Source organism: Panthera tigris, chromosome A1, assembly GCF_018350195.1.
Source record: "Panthera tigris isolate Pti1 chromosome A1, P.tigris_Pti1_mat1.1, whole genome shotgun sequence".
NCBI classification, from domain to species: domain Eukaryota; kingdom Metazoa; phylum Chordata; class Mammalia; order Carnivora; family Felidae; genus Panthera; species Panthera tigris.
Genome location: NC_056660.1, coordinates 191571934 through 191592824, shown reverse-complemented (window position 1 = coordinate 191592824; position 20891 = coordinate 191571934). Strand labels below are relative to the sequence as shown.

General features: G+C 48.3%; 1 protein-coding gene across 3 annotated transcripts in view; it reads left to right on the top strand.

Annotated features, from left to right (window-relative positions):
• The window catches only part of LARP1 (La ribonucleoprotein 1, translational regulator), a 53621-nt gene extending 34992 nt beyond the window's left edge, over positions 1-18629 (top strand). Inside the window, exons 5-19 of one of the 3 annotated variants that reach the window (XM_042993764.1) lie at positions 334-462; positions 539-646; positions 845-1007; positions 1909-2053; positions 4761-4935; positions 5040-5209; positions 7075-7467; positions 8281-8404; positions 8528-8733; positions 9207-9313; positions 10198-10349; positions 13764-13908; positions 15460-15569; positions 15765-15892; positions 17408-18629. In XM_042993764.1, coding sequence (XP_042849698.1) covers positions 334-462; positions 539-646; positions 845-1007; positions 1909-2053; positions 4761-4935; positions 5040-5209; positions 7075-7467; positions 8281-8404; positions 8528-8733; positions 9207-9313; positions 10198-10349; positions 13764-13908; positions 15460-15569; positions 15765-15892; positions 17408-17617 — 2465 coding nt within the window. In that variant the 3' untranslated portion in view covers positions 17618-18629. Of the gene's footprint in view, positions 1-333; positions 463-538; positions 746-844; positions 1008-1908; positions 2054-4760; positions 4936-5039; positions 5210-7074; positions 7468-8280; positions 8405-8527; positions 8734-9206; positions 9314-10197; positions 10350-13763; positions 13909-15459; positions 15570-15764; positions 15893-17407 lie in introns of all 3 variants that reach the window. The other 2 variants (XM_042993763.1, XM_042993765.1) reach the window with 2 other exon arrangements.
• Positions 18630-20891: the final 2262 nt, after the last annotated feature.

Genomic DNA, 20891 nt, shown 5'->3' with positions numbered 1-20891 from the left:
ATGGACTACTTTCACAGAGCTCTCCATAGACAGAATTTTGACAATGTCTACAGGGAGCCTGGAAGTGCAGTCTTGATTCTGGGCAGCCATGCGTCTGGCTCCGGAAAGGGGTTCTCTGACCATGGAGAAATTGATATTAGGAGTCAGCTGTGAGTGTCTGTCGCACTGAGGTCCATGGCTTCCTTATTTTAGAGGTGAAAATGAGGTCTAGTGTGGGTCATCAAATTGTGAATCAGGTCTGTTGCTCGAGACAGCAAAGAACAATTGGGGGTAGGGATGGCTAGGAGAGACCTCTCCTTCAAGCCTTCTTCATGTGCCCATGCTGTCCTCCAGGGAACAAACACAAGTGGGTTCCATTGCAAATAGACATGAAGCCTGAAGTGCCCAGAGAGAAACTGGTCTCGCGCCCTGCTCGCCCGCCAGAGCCACGGCACACGCCTGCCAACCGAGGGGAGATCAAAGGTATGCGCCGCCCACTGTGGAGGGCCTGGGCATGGGGGTCACCCTCAAGCCTGACCCAGCGCCCCTCTCCCCATAGGGTCTGAGCCTGCCACCTACGTGCCCGTGCCCATGGCCCCCCCCACCCCAGCCTGGCAACCAGAGACCAAACCGGAGCCTGCCTGGCACGACCAGGATGAGACATCGAGTGTGAAGAGTGATGGGGCTGGTGGGGCGCGGGCTTCCTTCCGTGGCCGTGGACGGGGGCGTGGTCGCGGCCGGGGACGCGGCCGGGGTGGCACTCGAAGTACGTGAGGCCCCTTTGGGCTCCGGGATGTCCGAGGGAGCGTGGCGGGGGCGGCGGGCAGGGCTCTCCTCTCCCTTATGGCGCCCATTTCCCCCATAGCCCATTTTGACTACCAGTTTGGCTACCGAAAGTTTGATGGTGCAGAGGGGCCTCGCACCCCCAAGTACATGAACAACATCACCTACTACTTTGACAATGTCAGCAGCACTGAGCTTTACAGCGTGGACCAGGAACTGCTCAAAGACTACATCAAGCGCCAGATGTGAGTGGACAGGAGCCTTCTTCCTGGAGGGATGCTTAGGGGCCCGGGAGCCGTCAGAGGTGGCTGCTGGCAGAGTAGGGATGGGCAGGTCCTTCTGGTGCTAGGGACAGTGCCTGCCCCTGGCTGGAGCTGAAAAAGTTAACCGCTGCTCATCCTTTAAAAGCTAAGTTTTCATAATAAAAGCTAATTTTTCATAAAGGTAATATTTATTGCAAAAGTAATACCATATTCGCCTAAAGAAAATTTAAAATTATCACAACAAAAAGGAGAGGCAGTGTCCAGAGTCCAGCCCTTTGTGCACTTCTGTTTATAATGGCAGCACGGTTAGAACGCTAGCAAACACCTAAGGAGTCCACACAGTTAGCAAGGCTTGCTATTAAGTGCTTTCTAGGCATCCTTTTATTTAGTCCTGCGGCTATCTTGTTCCTACGAGCTGGGTCTTCTCTCCAGTTCGTAGGTGAACAAACAGACCCAGAGTGTTGCCCAGAGTTTCACGGCTAGTATTTCAAGGCACAGATTTGAATCCATTTCTGTCTGATGGCAAAACCCTAGCTCTGAACCACTCTGATGGTCCCTCAGTCGGGGGAGCCATACAAGGAGGTGGATCATTTCAGTAAAGTGCAGTAGTATTTTAGGAGCAGAGGAGAAAGTGGCCAATAACATTGGAACTGGGTTTTAAAGGAAGATGAGGGCTTGGCCAGGCATACGAAGAAGCCGAAGGGCAGGGGGAATGGTTAGGGAGCCATAAAAAGATAGCATCTCTTTTCAGCCTGCAAAATTGTACATTCAGTAGGGTCAGGGTCGGTCAGAGGCTATGTGCGGTGGCCGGGGTGTTCCGAACAAGAAAGGCAGACTCCTAAATGATGCTGTAGCAATCATCTGTCTTCTCCCCTCCACCTAGTGAATACTACTTCAGCGTGGACAATTTAGAGCGAGACTTCTTCCTGCGACGGAAAATGGATGCTGACGGTTTCCTTCCCATCACCCTTATTGCTTCCTTCCACCGAGTGCAGGCTCTTACCACTGACATTTCACTCATCTTTGCGGTAGGTCTCCCTTCCTGGGGCTGGGGTGCAGGGGAAGGAAAGGTCCTTACTTAAGGAGCTAGAGTTTGGGCCACGGCAAAAAACCCTGGAGGAGTCCCCATCTGATGAATTCTGCTAAAGTCGCAGGGCTTGGCCAGCCTCTCTGCCTCCCTTCTTGCCTCTCTCTCTCTCTCTCTTATTATGGAAAATTGGAGATATTTCAGAAGTAGACAGCATGGTATGAACCCAGCCTCAGCACTTACCACCTCATGGCCCATCTTACTCCATCTATCCCCCATCTGTGTTTCCTCTTTCAAATTACTTCGCAGAAAATGTCAGGTAACCTGACATTTCATCCATGTTTCAGTACTTATCTCAAAAAGATAAATACCTGCTAAAAACCTGTCGTTATCACATGTACAAGTATTAATTCCTTCATATGTCCAGATACCCAGCCAGTTGCAAATTCACCCCACTCGTCAAAACTGAGACTCAGGATCCAGACAAGACCCATATGTTGTCTTAAGTCTCCCCTTCCCTTCTCTTTTCCTTGCAGTTTATTATTTCAATAAACTGGGTTGTGTATTTTGTCGAGTTTCTCATGGGACACAGTGGTGTCATTTAGCATATTCGTGTATATTCCAAATTTTTTGTAAATTGGTGGTCCAGAAGCCTGATCAGATTCAAGATTCAGGTTTGGGGGGTTTTCCTCCCGTCTTCGTCGAGAGTAAAGATCATGATAGATTCTCTCAGGTGGCACATAGCGTTTCATTTGTTCTCTTGTGCTAGAAGCTGCTATTGATGACTGTCTGGTATTTCATTAGGGATTGTAAAATGGTAAGATTCTAATTCTGTCAATCTGTCTTCATTTGTTACCTGGAATACCTCTTTAAGGAGAAACTTTGCCTCATCAGCTATTCAGTTACCAAGAGGTATGGTTTGTACAGAAAGGGCGGATAAATGCTTGAACTTTCCTTTGTTAACCAGTTTTCAGAATTATGAGTTGATCCTAATAGCTTTAAAGGTTTGGCGCTTGGGATTGTTTTTTTGTTTTGTTTTGTTTTTTGTTTTTGTTTATTTCTTTTTCTTTTTTTCCTTTAGTATCTTTTAGTACCATTACAGTGTTGAACCTGTGAATTCAAACATACTGCAGTTTTTTCAACCCATTGCAGTTCATATGCTGAATCAAATTGTCCCATCTTTGGCTAGTGGAGCCTTGGTTCATCTTGTGCGTTTCCTGCCTCAGTTAGGGGATTGGCCATATTTTCAAGAAATTCTAGGTCCTCTCTTCTGGGAAATGGTATTTATATACTACAGTCTGAGTTGATTGTTGCTGTTTTGATTGGTCATTGTTTCTGGAGTTGTTTTTTTGTTTTTGTTTTTTTTTTTTGTTTTTATGCATCATGAGATAATACTGGTATTTTCTTTTTTTTTTTTTAAGTTTGTTTTTTATTTATTTTGAGAGAGAGAGCCAGGGAGGGGCAGAGAGAGAGGCAGACAGAATCCCAAGCAGGCTCTGCACACCCAACACAGAGCCTGATAGGGGGCTTGACCTTCCAACCGTGAGATCATGACCTGAGCTGAAATCAAGAGTTGGACACTCGACTGACTGAGCTACCCAGGCACCCCTCTACTGATATTTTCCATTATAGTTCAGGACTACAGGATCTTTATTCAACCCCAACTATCTTCTATTTGTAATATTCCTTTATCCTGTGCCCCAAATTCTAATTGCTGATGACATCAACATAATTATTCATTTGTTTTATTCAACAATTTATATAACCTATTCTTGTAATAATAACCTCTACTACTAAAAACAGGTGTTTTTTTTTTATACACTCAAATGATTGTATTTTCAAGTTATTACTTGAAATAATCTCTGTGTGGTCATGTCTCTAACTTGATGTGTATTAGTTTTGTTAGTTTCATTTTGCTCTCGAGTTTTAGGGATTGCTTTTTTCCCCTCTAATTTCTAATTTGTTTTACATTTAGGTAAAACATTTACATGGTTCAAAGTCAACATGGTATATTCCTAGAAGTCTGATTTAAAATTCTCTCACTTCCACTTTTTTCCCTTTATTTTCCTGTAGGCAACTTGTTTTGAATCCTTCCATTAAAAAAAAAAACCTAAGTAAAAGTCTCTCTGTGTATTTATATCCTACCCCTTTCTTAGTTAAATGACAGCATATAGTGCCTGTATTTCTTCACCTGTTTTTTGTTTTCACTTACTAACTCTGGGAGCTGACCGCATAGTAGTACATAATAGGAAGATGCTCTTCATTCTTATTTACAGTTGCATATATATCTTTTCGTGTATTTGCCAGCGTATCTTTGGTATAGATTTCTAGAAGTGAGAAGCCTGCACTAAAGGGCAAATTGCCGGATTCCTTTTCTCCAGAGGTTGGCCTTTGCATTCTCACCAGCAGAATAGGAGAGTGCCTCTTTCCCCAAACTGTCTGTGCCAGTATTTCTCTGGGGGCAGATTCCTGGATGCAGAATGGCAAGGTCAGGGGGCAGGTGGGTTTTTCATGTTGGTACCCTCCTACAAGTTTGCACAGCTCCTTTGCCCACCAGCTGTGGAAGATGGTGCCAGTTTTCTTATACCCCTGCCAGCACCAGACTCCTGCCTGAGCTCGTGGGGCCCAGTCCTTCATCTGCCAGCTTCCAAAAATCTCATTCTGTCCAAGTCTTTTCTCTGCATCGTCTCCCTCCTTCTCTTCTGCAGGCCCTAAAGGACAGCAAGGTGGTGGAGATCGTTGATGAGAAAGTGCGCAGGAGGGAGGAGCCGGAGAAGTGGCCTCTTCCTGGTCCCCCAATAGTGGATTATTCCCAGACCGATTTCTCCCAGCTTCTCAACTGCCCCGAGTTTGTGCCCCGTCAGCACTACCAGAAGGAGACAGGTAGGTACTGCAGACCTGTAGGTGCCTTCCTGTTGTCCTTGTCGCCCAGCCAACTGGCATCAAGAGGACTAGAAGGTTGAGGGTCTCACCTTTCCACCCTCCAGAGTCTGCACCTGGCTCTCCCCGCGCAGTCACCCCAGTGCCAACCAAAACAGAGGAGGTCAGCAACCTGAAGACACTGCCCAAGGGCCTGTCTGCCAGCCTGCCTGACCTGGATTCTGAGAACTGGATTGAAGTGAAGAAGAGGCCGCGGCCGTCCCCAGCACGACCCAAGGTGTGTGGGACGTGGGCTGGAGCATGGAGGGGGGATATCGCCTAGGTACAGGGCTCTGAGGGGCTAGCTGGCAGGCTGGGTGGCTCAAGGTGGCGATGTGACCTGAGGTCAGCAGTGACTGCAGGAAAGCTGGTAGGACTGTTTCCCTTTCCAGTGAGGACCACTGCTCAGGATAGCCCTAGCTGAGTGGGATTTTCCATGGGAAGAAATCATACAGCCCCTGGCAGCAGTGTCCCAGGTTTCTTGATGTTTGGCTCTTATTTTTGACCCATCTAAATTTGCTGGGGCTGCTTTAATGCCCAGGTGTGTCCTCATTGTCCCCTGTATAAGCCCCTCAGGCCCTCTGAAGAGGGAAGGGAGAGGAAACAGACACACGGCCTGGATGTAGCGTTAGTCTAGACTAGAGCACCAGTCTCCTGTCACCGATGGCTGTTGACCTTGGGCAGCTCGTTTAATATCTCAAGTTTTTAGTGTTCCCATCTTCACATGAAAGAAAGGAGGGCTTAGACTGCTCTAGAAATTATAAAGCAATATGCCAGTAGTGTGCATTGAGTCCACTGTTAGAGAACGGTTTCCATTTCCGACTAAAATGAGTGCCCCCTTTCCAGAAGCGGATGTGTGCTCTGTCCCATCCCCCACCTCCTCTTAAAGATCTCTTTGGTCTGAGGCTTGTAAGGAGGCTTCATAGATGACCTTGGACTTTGGGGTCTGAAATTCTGTGCCCCCTTTTCCATTGTGCCACTGTGACTGTCTCCCTTGTCGCCCTCTTGTTCAAACCCCAACTTCCCTATCTCTTCTGGCTGTGATCCTTTGACCACAGAGTGTCAGGGATCAGGCCGGAGTCCTGAGGACCTTTAGGAGGTCCAGGCTTCCAGACTGTGAAGGCTTTGGAAAGACAGGCAGGCTTAGCCCCCATTCCAGAGCAGAGCCCCACTCGCACCTGGCCTATTTGAACCTTAAAATTGAGTAGGTTTGGAGTTTACATGGGAAGCTTTTTGCAAAGCATGGAATTGACTTTTTGGATATAGATTATGAGGTAGACAAATGCTTCTGCGCCAAAGTCTCAGATAAATTCAGTCTAGCAACGGTCTGAAATATTTTGCTGAAAGCACCTTGTTGTCTCTTGCATCTGGAACATGCTGTTCTTCCTGCCTAGCACACTCTTGGTCCCTGCCTTCACCTGGCTTACTTACACTCATCCTTCAGTAATTACAGCTCCCCGGAAGCGTTCCCTGACTGTCCCCACCTCTAGTTCGTTAATAAGTGCTTCTCCCTATGTACTCCACAAATTCTATTTATAGTTAGTCTTTACCAATACCACATTACACTTGGCTGGCTGGTTGTTTGACTTTTTCTCCCACTAAACTGTGAGCTCCTGAAGTTCAAGAATTGTGTCTTGTTCATTATTCTGCTTTTAGGTTCTTCATTCAGGGCCTGGTGCCAGTGGGTGCTTGCTCACTCATCAGATAGTTGAACATCTGCTGTTGCTAGGTCCCAGTCTAGGTACTGGGGATATGATGAAAAGCAAGGCAGCTGTGGCCCTTGCCTCATGAAGCTTCCGTTTTCTTAGATTTTGGATAGATGGAACAGATGGATCAACCTGTTGAACTTCTGCTGTGTGCTCACTCCCAGGCTAGGTAAATGAGAGCACAGGTGGCTGCAGGGAACTTGTCACCTCATTGTTTATGAGTGACTGTGTTGTGAGCCGGGAGAGAAGAAACCTGGAGTCCTAGGGGACTGGCTCCAAAGCTGACAGCTGCAGCTTGGTGGCATGGCCAGTGCCTCTCTCTTCGGCGGACAGCTACAGAGGCCGGTCCGAGGGCGCCCTGGTGATTCCCTCTCCCCTTGGTCTGTCCCCATTTTAGAAGTCCGAGGAGCCCAGGTTCCTCCACCCGACCTCTCTGCCTCCGCAGCTGCCCGCTCAGCAGCTGACGTCCAAGGAGCAGGATGAGCAAGAGGAACTGGATTTCCTGTTTGACGAGGAGATGGAGCAGATGGATGGGAGGAAGAACACCTTCACCGCCTGGTCTGATGAGGACTCTGACTATGAGATCGATGACCGGGATGTCAACAAGATCCTCATCGTCACCCAGACGCCACCTTACATGCGCCGGCACCCCGGGGGGGACCGCACTGGCAACCACACCTCTCGTGCCAAGATGAGCGCCGAGCTGGCCAAGGTCATTAACGACGGGCTCTTCTACTACGAGCAGGACCTGTGGACTGAGAAGTTCGAACCTGAGTATTCCCAGATCAAGGTGAGGCTCAGACACGGCACTGGGGGTGGAGCCTGGGGTAGCTGTAGCGTGTGGGACAGGGGAAGGCTGATGAGTGGTGTGGCCTTGGGCACAGAGCCTCAGTTGTCCTCGTGTATGGAAAGGGGGTGGTGATGGACGCCCTGCTGGGGCATTCGGTGAGAAGAGACATGTAAACACTTTGTAAGCTGTGCCAGAGCAGGAGATGACTGTTGTGCCAGCTGAGCATTGCGTTTAAGGTCGTAACAGTCGGCCAGATGCCAGTGGGGAAGAGAATGAAGATTCGATTGGCACTTCTAGTCTCAAATATTTAGGCCCATATAAAAGTTTAAAGGCCTTTTAAGGCACTTGTTTTGAGTAGAGAAGATAGAGAAAAGACAGGCTTTTTAAAAATCACTGTTGCCCGGAAACAGTCAAAACTTTCTGTAGGTTTTTACAGAGCGACTGTGTGTGGTGGTAGGTGGGCCTGAGGGGAGCCTGTGGAGCAGGTAGCGGTGTGTTTGGTGGAGGTGAGGAGACAGTGGTGAGAAGCAGGTCGGGGGTCTGCAGTGAGTTCCGGGGAGCTGAAGTCCTCGTCTCGGTCTTGCCGTAGAGAGGGCCGGGCGGGCCCTAACCCCTTCTGGGTGGGCACGCTCGTGCCCTGGTAACTGGGGGTGGGGAGTGGGGAGGCTGCCACTGAGAGCCTGGGGACCAGAATTCCACGTATGTGGACGTGGGAACTGCCCTTTGCAACTTCCTGCAGGTCCCGATTCCTAAACAGGCTGGGGCAGTCTTCTTACTAACCTCTTCTCCCCACCCATCTTGTATCCTCTGCAGCAAGAAGTTGAGAACTTCAAGAAAGTCAACATGATCAGTCGGGAGCAGTTTGACACACTAACCCCAGAGCCCCCCGTGGATCCCAACCAGGAGGTCCCTCCTGGGCCACCTCGCTTCCAGCAAGGTGAGAGGTGACACCTGGAACCCTGGCCTGGGTGGGAGGGTCTGCAGCCCTTCAACGGGGAGCCTTCCAGGGACAGACGGTCACAGGCCTACCCCTGCTTACTGGCCTGCTCTGCCTCTGCAGTTCCCACTGATGCCCTGGCCAACAAATTGTTTGGTGCTCCTGAGCCTTCCACCATCGCCCGTTCTCTACCAACCACTGTCCCGGAGTCGCCAAACTACCGCAACGCCAGGACCCCCCGCACTCCCCGGACACCACAGCTCAAAGACTCAAGTCAGACATCACGGTTTTACCCAGTAGTGAAAGAAGGACGGACACTAGACGCCAAGGTGAGGCTCTTCTGCCGGGCTGCTAAGAGTCTTGGGCTCACTTCACCTCTTTCCCGTGCTTTGCTTTTTACCCTTGCATAAGCCAGGAGACTGCCAGATCCCAGACCTGCTCTGTATTCTTAGGCAGCTGGCCCCCCCCCCCCCCCCCCCCCCCCCCCGCCGGATCGAGTGGCCACATCTGAAGAAGGGACCAGGTGTGGGAGTGGTGATTCCATGTAGCCAGGATAAGGCCTCAGGAAGATGGACCAGGAGTGGGTCCTTAGGGCTCCCAAGCCTCAATTTCCTCACCTGTGAAATAGGCATACCAGTTCCTGACTCATAACTGTGGACATCGTGTGTGAGAATAGATATGAAAATGCTTTGTAAATTGTGAAATAACTCACACACATGAGAGGTCTTGGTCCTACAAGTGCTTGGTGCTCCTAGATTTCTGTGAGTGCGATTAATAACAAATTCTGGACTGGCGTTTGCAGATGCCTCGGAAAAGGAAGACAAGACACAGCTCGAACCCGCCCCTGGAGAGTCATGTGGGCTGGGTGATGGATTCCCGTGAGCACAGGCCCCGGACTGCTTCCATCAGGTGCCAGGGCAGTGGGGAGGAGAGATGAGGCCGACTGCAGGATGGGTGGGAAAGCCAAGCAGCTGATGGGACCAGGAAGAACGAACCTCTTCGGTCTGTAAATTAAAGAAAGGGACCGTTAATCTAAATCCAAAAATCTGGAGGAGTCTAGAGAACTTAATCCAGAGCCTGGGAAGATTTTCCTAAAGAAGTGGTGTTGCATCTACACGGGACCAGAGTGTCTTCAGAGAGAGAATGTTTGTGAATGATTTCAAAAGTGTGTATCTGCTGCCTGCCCCAGGATGGGGCGGTCATTAAATAAAAATACAGATTCGTGGACCCTGCCCTCGATCTACTGATTCAGCTTCTGGGGGTAGGGTTTAGGTGGCTTCCCCCATCCCCCAACCCCCAGCCCCAGGAAAATTGTCCCAGTGTTCTCTGTTCAAGAGCAAGGTTTGGAAGCCATTGACCTATATATGCACTCTACTCCCTGCAAAGATGGCACAGACTGAGAATGGTCATGGTTTTAAAGAAAACATATAGATGGATTAACCCATAATAGCTTATCAAAGAAAGTTGAATGTGGACTCTGGATAAATAAATGCTTAGAAGCTCAGGTTTGGGCATTGTGCCGATCTGGGATGTTAAACAGCCCCGTGACTCAGGACAAGTCTCCCAGTCTCTGTAAGCCTCACTGACTGCTTTGTAAAACACACCAAAGGTCTGTGCAAAGAGTGATTTGGGCCCGTGGATGTAAGTTAAGGACCTAGCACAGTACTTGGGTCTCTTTGCTGCCCTATGAGAAGCTAGATCTTGGCTGATGGAAGGACCAGAGGGGCCCCTCCTAAATTGATGGCTAGCTGCTCCAGGGAACCTGGTGACATTGTCTCTTTCCTGACCTCTAGTTCCAGCCCCTCAGAAGGGACACCTGCAGTTGGCAGCTATGGCTGTACCCCTCAGTCATTGCCCAAGTTCCAGCATCCTTCCCACGAGCTGCTCAAGGAAAATGGCTTCACACAACACGTCTACCACAAGTATCGTAGGCGCTGCCTTAACGGTAAGAAGCACAGGGGCAGAGGGGCTGAGCCTCTGGGTCCACTACTTAGATCTGAGTGTAAGGGTGGTGGAGCAAGTGATTGTTTTCTCTGACCTTAGATCAAAAAGTGACACGACATTGCAACAAGAAGGATTGGAGCTAGACTCAGGCCATGTAGTTGGGAATACAGAAAGCTAAAAGAATCTGCTACTCAGAATATTTTGTTCCTTGATCTTCCTCTGCGGATAATAAAAAAGATATCAAAAGTTTACCTTTTTTTACATTTTTTACATTTCTTTACATTTTTAAGTGGTTGTGAAGAAGAAAGAGAACTTTTGACAGAGACAATATCTGGCCTGTAAAGCCTAAAACATTTACTCTCTGGCCTTTTGTGGGAAAGAGTTTGCTGACCCCTGCTCTAGAAGATGGTATAGGGAAATAAGCTTTCTAGATACTCTCATGTGTTTCTTTTTATCACAGAATGAAATTTTATTTTATTTTATTTTATTTAAAAAAAATTTTTTTTACATTGATTTATTTTTGATAGAGGTAGAGCACAAGTGGGGGAGGGGCAGAGAGAGAAGGAGACACAGAATCCGAAGCAGGCTCCAGGCTCCGAGCTGTCAGCACAGAGCCCAACGCGCGGCTCGAACTCACAAACCGCGAGATCATGACCTGAGCCGAAGTCGGAGGCTTAACTGACTGAGCCACCCAGGTGCCATGAGATTTTTTTTTTTTTTTTTTAATTTTTTTTATTTTTTAGAGAGCGAGTGAGTGGGGGAGAGGGGTAGAGGAGGGAGAGAGAGAATTTTAAACAGACTCCATGCTCAGAACAGAGCCCATTGCAGGGCTTGATCTCACAAACCCCGGGGATCATGACCTGAGCTGAAATCTGGAGTTGAAGGCTCAACCGACTGAGCCACCTGGCTCCTGAAATGTCTTTTAACTATAGATTTCTGTCAGGTTGTCTGTAAAGATGCTCAAAAGCAATCTTCCCCACCCCACCCCCCAATTTTTTTTTAGAGAGAACAGTGGGAGGGGCAGAGAGAGGGGAAGAGAGAATCCCAAATAGTCTCTGTGCTATGAGCACAGAGCCTGACGCAGGGCTCGATCCCACGAACCATGAGATCATGACCTAAGTTGAAAGAAATCAAGAGTCAAGACGCTCAACCGACTGAGCCACCCAGGGGCCTCACAGAAGCAATCTTTAAAAATCTTCTTTTTAATGTTTGTTTATTTTTTGAGAGAGGCAGAGTGTGAGTGGGGAGGGGCAGAAAGAGAGGAGACACAGAATCTGAAGCAGGCTCCAGGCTCTGAGCTGTCAGCACAGAGCCCGACATGGGGCTCGAACCCACAAGCTGTGAGATCATGACCTGAGCCGAAGTCAGACACTCAACTGACTGAGCCCTAGGCAACCCCCCACAGAAGCAGTCTTAATGCTCCCTTGTATTAATTTGTCTCACCTCTTTTCATTTAGCAAAACATGGCTGCTAAGTGCTTCTTTCGTCTGCCTTACTTCCCTCTGCGTTTGTGTATGACAGTTTTATTGAGATAGGATTCACATACTATACAGTTTACCCATTTAAAGTGAAAGGTGCTGTGACTTTTAGTATATTCAGGAGTTGCACGTCCATCAGCAGAATCGATTTTAGAACGTTTTCATTACCCCAGAAAGAAACCCTGTGCCCCTGACCAGTCATTTCCCATCCCCGCCCCCACAGCTCCTTCCGGGCCTGCACAACCACCAGTCTGAATGGTTTGCCTTTTGTGGGCTTTTCGTATAGATAGAATCCTGTATCACACCATTCTTTGTGACTGGTTTCTTCCCTTAGCATACTGTTGTCACATTTCATCTATATTGTAGCATGGTGTCGGTACTTTATTCCTTTTCCTTGCCAGATAATATTCCATTATTATGGGTATGGCCTGTTCTGTTTATTTGTTTGTCAGATGATGGACATTTGGATTGCCACTTTTTGTCTGTCATGAATAGTGCTGCTGTGAATATTCGTGTACAAGTTTTTGTGTGGACATAGGTTTTCATTTAGCTTGGATAGAAGAGTGGAATTGCAGGGTCATATGATAGCTATGTTTAAACCTTTGGAGGAATCGTGAGACTGTTTGCCAAAGTGGGGGCACCATGTTTTCGTTCCTGACAGCAGTATATAGGGCTTCTGGTTGCTCCAATCCTCCCAGCACTTGGTATTGTCTGTCTTTTTTATTACAGCCGTCTTCATAGGCTTGAAGTGATAAGTGATACCTCCTTACGGTTTTGATTTGCATTTTCCTGGAAGCCATAACGTTGAAAATTTTTTCATGTGTTTATCGGCCCTTTGTATACCTTTGGAGAAATGTCTATTCAGATCCTTTGCCTATTTTTTGACTATTATTTGCCTTTATTAACAAGTTATAAGAGTTTTTTATAGATTCTAGGTACAAGTCTCTTACCAGATTCATGAGTTGTAAATACTTTTTCCCCACCCTGTGGGTTGATTTTTCATGTTGTTGATAGTGTTCTTTGAAGCACAGAGGTTTTTAGTCTCTCTCTTTTTTTTTTAAATTTATTGAGAGAGTGTGCATGCACACGAGTGGGGGAGGAGGAGAGGGAGAGGAAGACAGATTCTTAAGCAGTCTCCGTGATCAGTGCAGAGCCAGAAACGAGGCTCGATTTCATCATGACCGTGAGATCATGACCTGAGACAAAGTCAAGAGTCAGACGCTTAACCAACTGAGCCATCCAGGTACCCCAGGTTTTTAGTTTTTAGTTTTTAATTTTTTTTAATGTTTTATTTATTTTTGAGAGAGAGAGAAAGAGCCAGAGTGTGAGTCGGGGAGGGGCAGAGAGGAAGACACAAAATCTGTAGCAGGCCCCAGGCTCTAAGCTGTCAGCACAGAACCTGACACAGGGCTCGAACCCAGAAACCATGAGAGCATGAACTAGTCGAAGTCGGATGGATGCTTAACCGACTGAGCCACCCAGGTGTCCTTTTAGTTTTTTTAATGATACTAAATTTATCTATTCTTCTGTTGCTTGTGCTTTGGTATTGTGTATTTTTAATGGTACCATTTTGTAATTGTTGGATTCCTAAAATAATTGTTGGTGATGACTAATCAGTGTAATTTGTTGGATTGTCAGATTATTTGTTCATGCTTTTCCTTATTCTGACTACACTTGAGAGCAGTAGCATTTGAGATGAAGAGCTAGACCAGGCTGGCCTGATTTAGAAGCTGATGCCACCTGCTTGTGGCGAGGCTCAGGCCCTGCTGCCGGAATAGCGCTTAATGACCGTCTCCTGAAAGACTGAAAGGACAGGGGATGAGCAAGGGAATTGGGGGGGACAGGAGAAAGGACCAAAGTCTGACCCCAGGAGCATTTGTCCCCTCAACACGGGCAGCCTGGCCCTGAAAGGTCTTTCCTCCTCTGTCCCCAATCAGAGCGGAAACGCTTGGGCATTGGCCAGTCTCAGGAGATGAACACTCTCTTCCGCTTCTGGTCCTTCTTCCTCCGAGATCACTTCAACAAAAAGATGTATGAGGAGTTTAAGCAGCTTGCTCTGGAGGATGCCAAAGAAGGCTACAGGTGAGCAGGATGTGAGGAGTGTGGCCGGGGGGGCGCTGCTGGCGGGTCTTGTGGGAGGTGAAGCGTTCCTGGTGGGTCTGCCTCCAGAGCTATAACCAGAATTCTGTTTTGCATACACATTTGCTTTATAAAAACATTATTTTTGAATGAGTAATATGTTTACATGGTTCAAAATTCAAAGAGGACAGAGGTCATATAGTGAGAAGTCTCCTCATCCCTGTCCCCATGCCATCTAGTTGCTTTCTCCACAGATAGCCAGCATGGTCAGAATCCCGAGGGGCTTTCCTAAAAATATTTGCTTGTGTAAGCAAGGACATACCTATAGTCTCCCACCACCCTACTGTTGTTTACCCAAAGTATAGCTTCTATTAGATAATAATTTGTACCGTACTTTTTAATGTATTTAGATCATCACATGAATGCCTTTTTGTATCTTACCATTTATAAGCATGAGCGTGTTTCCACGTTGTTAAAGTATTTAACTTTTAAAACTTTCTTACAGAAATTCTTACATACCTTTTGCTGAAAGTTTAGAAAATATAGATAAGATCATTTGAAAATTCCAACTCCCAGAGATAAGCATTGTTAATATATTTAAGTGTGTGGCCTTCTAGACTTTGTATGCATGGGTAGATGTAAAATTTACATATTTGTTTATAAAATGGGCCCATTCTGATGTAACACTTTGAAACCTGTCTTTTCCACTTGGTGATATATCATAAGCATCTCAGTATCCATCAGTGTGTATTTACATTATAATTTTTTTTAATGTTTTATTTTTGAGAGAGAGAGACAGAATGTGAGCAGGGGAGGGGCAGAGAGAGGGGGAAACACAAAATCTGAAACAGGCTCCAGCTGCTTTGAGCTGTCAGCACAGAGCCCGGAGCGGGGCTCGAACCCACGAACCATAAGATCATGACCTGAGCTGAAGTCAGACACTCAACTGACCGAGCCACTCAGGGGCCCCATACGTTATAATTTTTAATAGCTTATATTCTGTTGTACAGATTTACATTATTTTTCTTAACTGTCTCTTTAAGACATTTAAGTTTTGTTGAATAATGTTAATGAACAGTTTTGTACATCTGTAAAATAGAAACAATGTATTTTTGGTCACCTCCTTGACATGTTCCTAAAAGTAAAATTTCTGAAGTCAGATAAACAAACCTGCTAATTGACATGGTCACATGACTTTGTGGAGAGCTCATCTCAGGGTATTGGCAAACTTGTTCTGTGATGGGACAGATAAGAAATATGTAAGGCTTTGCAGACATAGGGTCTCTGTCGCAACTACTCAGCTCTGCTCTTACAGCAATTGAATGTGGGCAGAGGGCTGTTGTTTGGCTGAAGTTTGCTGACCCCTGGCAAACAAACCATAAACTGCTAGACCCACTTAGACTAACGTTAAATGTTAGCCTTCTTAAGGATTTTTTACCATTTTTTCAATAATCCACGTGCTTAAACCATTTCCTCATTCATTTATTATGCAGGTGCAATCCAGTTTTACAAATAAACTGTGTCCTGATTTCACTGACTTGTGCTCTCCTACAGATATGGTTTGGAGTGCCTTTTTCGATACTACAGTTATGGCCTGGAAAAGAAGTTCCGGCTAGACATCTTCAAGGATTTTCAGGAAGAGACGGTGAAGGACTATGAAGCTGGTGAGAGCCAGAGTTGGACTCTGCAAGCCCCAGTCATCTAGGCCTTTTCTCCCTCCTCCCTCCCCGGGGCCACCTGGGTCTGGCTGTGTGTCAGTCACCTCACACCTCCCGCTCCCCTGAACCTCTTAATTCTCAACTCCTCACCAGCCCCGCTTCTCTCTACCTCTCTCCACCTCTGCCTCCTCTTTCCTGTAGGCCAGCTCTATGGGCTGGAGAAGTTCTGGGCCTTCTTGAAATATTCCAAAGCCAAAAATTTGGACATTGACCCCAAACTTCAAGAATACCTCGGCAAATTCCGACGTCTCGAAGACTTCCGAGTGGATGTGAGTGAAAGTCTCTTGTCTTTCTCACCCTCGTTGTCCTGGAAAGAAAACTGGACCAGAGGTCAGGATACCTGGGTTCTGGTCCCAGCTATGCCACTAGCCCAGAGACCCTTTTCCCCCATTTTGGCCTTAGTTTCTTTGCCTGTAAAATAGAGAGTGAGAAGTGGACACTGACAGCCAATTGAAGGGGATTATGCAAGTTGCTCCTCCCTCCTTCCCATGGTCCTATAGCTAAACCATCATAATGCTCTCTTTTATCTTAGTATGCCCTGGTTAGCCTGGGATGAGTGCCCTAGTAAACGTACTTGCTTTTTCTGGAAGAGGCCAGTTCCAACCCCGCACCAACACAACCCCTGTCTTCTTGGAGCGGGTGACTCAATGGTGACATCCAGTGGTGGGTCAGGGTTATTGCTACTGGGTATAATCAGGGAAGCGGTAGCTTTGAGTCATGGATGTCAGTCAGAGACTCCAGAAATGAGTGAGACTCGTTCTTTCAAAGACTTTATAATATAGTAGAGATGTACCAGTCATCTTATTCCCTTGAAACCTTTTAGCCAAAAGACAAATAGCAATAATAGTCCTCTCATCTATTAAAAAATTGCCATTAATTGAGTGATTACTGTGTCCCAGGGGCTGTGTTAGGCACTTGATATTGACCTCATTTTAATCTTTATAATGTGGTGAAGGAGGCAGAGTTCATTGTTACAGTTGCTGTACCCGTGGATAAATGGAAACCCGTAGCCACCCAGTTAGATAGTGGCAGTGCCCTTCAGGCCTCCCAGTATAAAGATGAATCTGTTGTTTTCTGTCCTTAAGCACTTCCTCCTCTGGGGGTTGGAGGGGCATGTGTGCAGAGAAGCCTTGCAGTGGGAAGACCTGTGGAAGTGGGACTAGAAGGGCTCAGCTTTGACCCTCAGAAAGGGAAGGAAATGTCCTTGAGGTCACCAGACCTTTGGCAGCGGTAAGGCCAGACTGGATCATGATCTCTTAGATCAGTGTCCTCTTTCTGGCCTGGAAGGGGATAAGGCAGAGCCCAGGAGCATGTGGGCCTTCTGAGCTGAGACGTCTTAGCATATTGCATATTGCCACATTCCATGCATCATTGCCTGAGAAGCGATCCCTTCTCAGAGGAGAGCAGAAACTTGTGTGGGTGAAGGCCTGGGCTTCAGAGTTAGATAGATGGGCCTAGTCCTGCCTTGTCTCCACCAGTTATGTAATTTATGCAGCCCTGGGCAAATTATTTTTCTGTGCTTCACTTTCCCCATCTGTAAAATGGGATGATTGTGTCTCCATCAAAGGGTGGTGTAGACTCCCTGAGTGGGTTCTTGTGCATAAAGTAGGATGGGTCTTTGGCATCTTGGCATGGAGATGTGCCTCATAAACTGGTAATTAGTTTTTAAGGTTATAACTGTTATCTGCATTTGGAGGTAAGAAGTCTCTAGAGAGCCAGCCATGGCAAGGAAAGGGGTATGGGTAGTGGCCCCTGGTCACCTGTGACTTCCTCCTCTGTTACAGCCCCCCATGGGTGAGGAGGGCAACCACAAACGACACCCAGTGGCGGCAGGAGGTGGCGGCGGTGAGGGCAGGAAGCGGTGCCCTTCCCAGTCTTCCAGCAGGCCCTCCACCATGATCAGCCAACCCCCCACACCACCCACTGGCCAGCCCGTCCGGGAAGATGCCAAATGGACAAGCCAGCACTCGGACACACAGACTTTGGGAAAGTGAAAAAGCCCCTTAGCCCTGGGGTTTTGGAGGGGGGGATGGGGGGTTGGGTAAGAGTCCATGGGGGTGCCCAGTCCCAGGAGAGGGGACAGAGAAGGGACAGGCCTAGAGTCATTAGCATGGGCCTTTGTGCTGAGTAGCAACATGTACACCATTTGGGCTATCAGAGGTACCCCTGGGCAGGAGCCTCCACATACCCCCTTCCCCCTCCTCTCTCCATGACTCTTCACATCCTAGCTTCTTCTAAGGGGGGAGGGAAAGGGGGGAGATTTTTTTTATATATATATATATATATATATATCAAGTTTTAAATTATTGATAGTTCGTCTGGATTACCAAAATCACTCTGCAGCCCTGCCCACGGCTGGTAAGCCGTAACCCTGGTTCCCACCCACAGCCTCCTCCTGCTCCCCCTCAACCAACTATGCAGCCCACAAGAAGGCCCTGTGGGCCCCATTGCCCAGCACTGTCCCATGGAAGGCTCTGGCAGCGTCCCTGGGCCCCACGAGCACCAGCCCCCTCATCATCTGGGGCTTACCATCACCATGTTCTCCCCCTGCTGTCCCCACCATGCCCTTCTGCCATGTTCTGGGAGAAGGAAACCAAAGGATCTAGAAGTGGGAGTGGGGGAAGGTTTCAGCCTCTCTCCACTCCCCTCTCCCTATGCCCCTTACTCCCCAGCCCAGAGAGACGCTGCTCATACCAGAAAAGACTATTGAAAGATGATTTATTTTATTTTTCTCTGACCTTTCCATCCTTGGAAAAATGGAAAAACAACAAAAAAAAAAAAAAACAAAAAACAAAAAACAAAAAAAAAAAAGACAAAATCGACCATAAAAGACCAAAAAAATAAATCAGAAAACCCCCACCTAATCCACAGAAAGTGATGTCTTTCCCCTGCCCTTGGATTTTGTTTTGTTTTGTTCTTGGAAATAATATTTTTTTAAAAGTTGCCTTATTGTGGAGCGGGAATCTGAAATACCCAAATGCCTGTTTTCCTCGGTGGAGTCAACTCGAAGAGCTCACACCTTCTCTGGATGTGCCTGGGCTGGATTGGCTAGAATCTTTCTCTGGACTGAGTTGCATGTACAGTGCCTCCTGCCTACAGGCAAGAGGGTTGGGGGCGGCTCAGATCAGAGCCTTGCCTGAAATACCCCTACTGTTGCATCGTTCGAAGCTGACGTCCTGTGTCTATACACTGCTGCCACTGTCGTGTCCTCGCTCTGCTTGCTGTTGCTTCACGACAGGCCCCGTCCTGCCGTGACACCCTTCATCTGCCCTCGGATCCCCAAGGCCAAGCGTGCTTCAAACTGTTGAAGAAGAGCATTGGCCTGGATCTGGGACACACTTGGCCTCAGCTTGACCGTCTCCCCAACCTCAAAGGGGAAAGGTGAACACCTGGCAGCTGAGGCTTGGAAATACGTTGCCCTGAAAGATCTGAGGCCTCGAGGAGGCTCTGTCTCATCAAAGGTGGAGAAGGATGCCATTCTCCCTGGGGTCTGGTGGGGTCTCCCCATCTTGCATCCCCCTTCTGCAAGCCATCTCTGCCCATCCTCCAACTGACCCTGCCTGGGAACGAGGGACAAGGAGGATTTGGGGGCTGGGGGGAATCCTGCCAGTTGGAGAAGCCCCGCGGCAGGAAGGTATATGTGGACATAGAGTATACCTGACTTCTCTTCTCCAGCCACTGACTGCTTGGGTTGGGCTGTGAGTGATAATGGACTGGCTGGAGTCTACTGGCATCCGAAGCTAGGGAGGGTGACCGAAGGACTGACCCACACAGACTGGGCTGTGTGTTGGGTGCGGGCGTGATGACATAGTCACCCCCAGTGTGGACCGGGCAGCACAGAGAAGTTGATGGTAGTGTTGCTCAGTTGCTGACACTTCATTGGCCCTCTTTTTAACTGTTTCCTCTGCTGGGCCCGAAGATTGGGAGTCGGAGACAGTATCCCAGGCTGGCAAGGGCTTGCCCTCTGTCACGGGCACCTCATTGCTTTCAGCCTGTGCCCTCTCCCACCTCTGCCCTCCCAGTGGTTATTGTGTGGGGAGCCCACCTCAGTTCCTGTTACCCAGTTGTCTCGAAAGCCAAGGATGAGTGTGTCTGGTCACTGCTCTAAAAGTGGGATCTGAGGCCTTTCCCTGCCCAGTCTGGTGCCTGCCCCCCGTTGTACCAGACACTGGACTCCTGCACCCCCTCCTCCTTCCCTTTATCCCCCTTCTTTGCTTCGGGTCGCTCAGCCCAGTACTGTATCCAGCACCATAGAACCTCAGTGTTTGTCCTCTGCTGGGTTTGGGGGCACAAGGAAGCCTTGGGGGTATGGGGAAAGGCTGTTCTTATCTTGAGTTTACTCCCAGGCCAGGGGGCTGCCATTCCCTCCCTGATCCTCCCACAGACACCCCAGAGGGAGGAAGCCCCTTTGGGGTGGGGAGGTGAGGACTTCATCTCAACGTAGGCTGAGGATGGGGGGGGAGAGGGCTTTTTTTTTTTTCTTTCTTTCTTTTTTTGTAACATGTTAGGAGTTAATGTTGCAAAGAGTAGTTTACATCTTCACTTTCTGAAGACACTTGAATTTAGGACCGACGTATCTGTGACAGGCATGCCGGGAGCGGCCAGAGCCATCAGGGTTGGCCGCTCCACACCCACCACCCTCCTGTGGGGGTCCAAGACCTGAGACACAAAGCAGCAGCCTGCCCAAACCCTTCTGCTCATCCTGTACCCTTCCACGATCGGTCCATACCAGGACGACCTTTGGGCATCAAACATCACAAGGTCTGTGTGCCTCAGCCCTGCTAAGGGGCCGGTTTCTTTCGCCCTCTCCTGAATCTGGGAGCAGATGCACTACCAGAAGAGAGGGGCTGCCTGGGCCTGCCCCAGCCTGGACCCCCGGGGCTCAGGTCCAGGTGCCGAGCCCCCATGTCAAAGTTGTTAACGTTTTTGTTTTGTTCCATTGTAGCTCTTTTTTTTTTCCCCTTTCCTGATGATTGATTTTACAAAAGAAAGTAAGCTGCTCAGAAGGCCCTAGAAGTGGGGAGGAGGGGCAAGGAAGACGAGCTAGGGCGGGTGAGGGTGTTTTTTTGCCAAAAAGCCTGGGTACAACGGTCTGGGTCATCTGGTGCCCTCCTGAGTGGGACCCCAAAGTGTATCCTGTCTGGAAGGGTCCCTGGATTTATTTGCCCCAGCCCCCGCCCTCTCCTTCAGCCATGTTGATGGCAGAGGCAGAGAAGATCAGAACTTATAGCCCATTTCTCACTGGAGAGGAAAACTTGTCATCTGGCT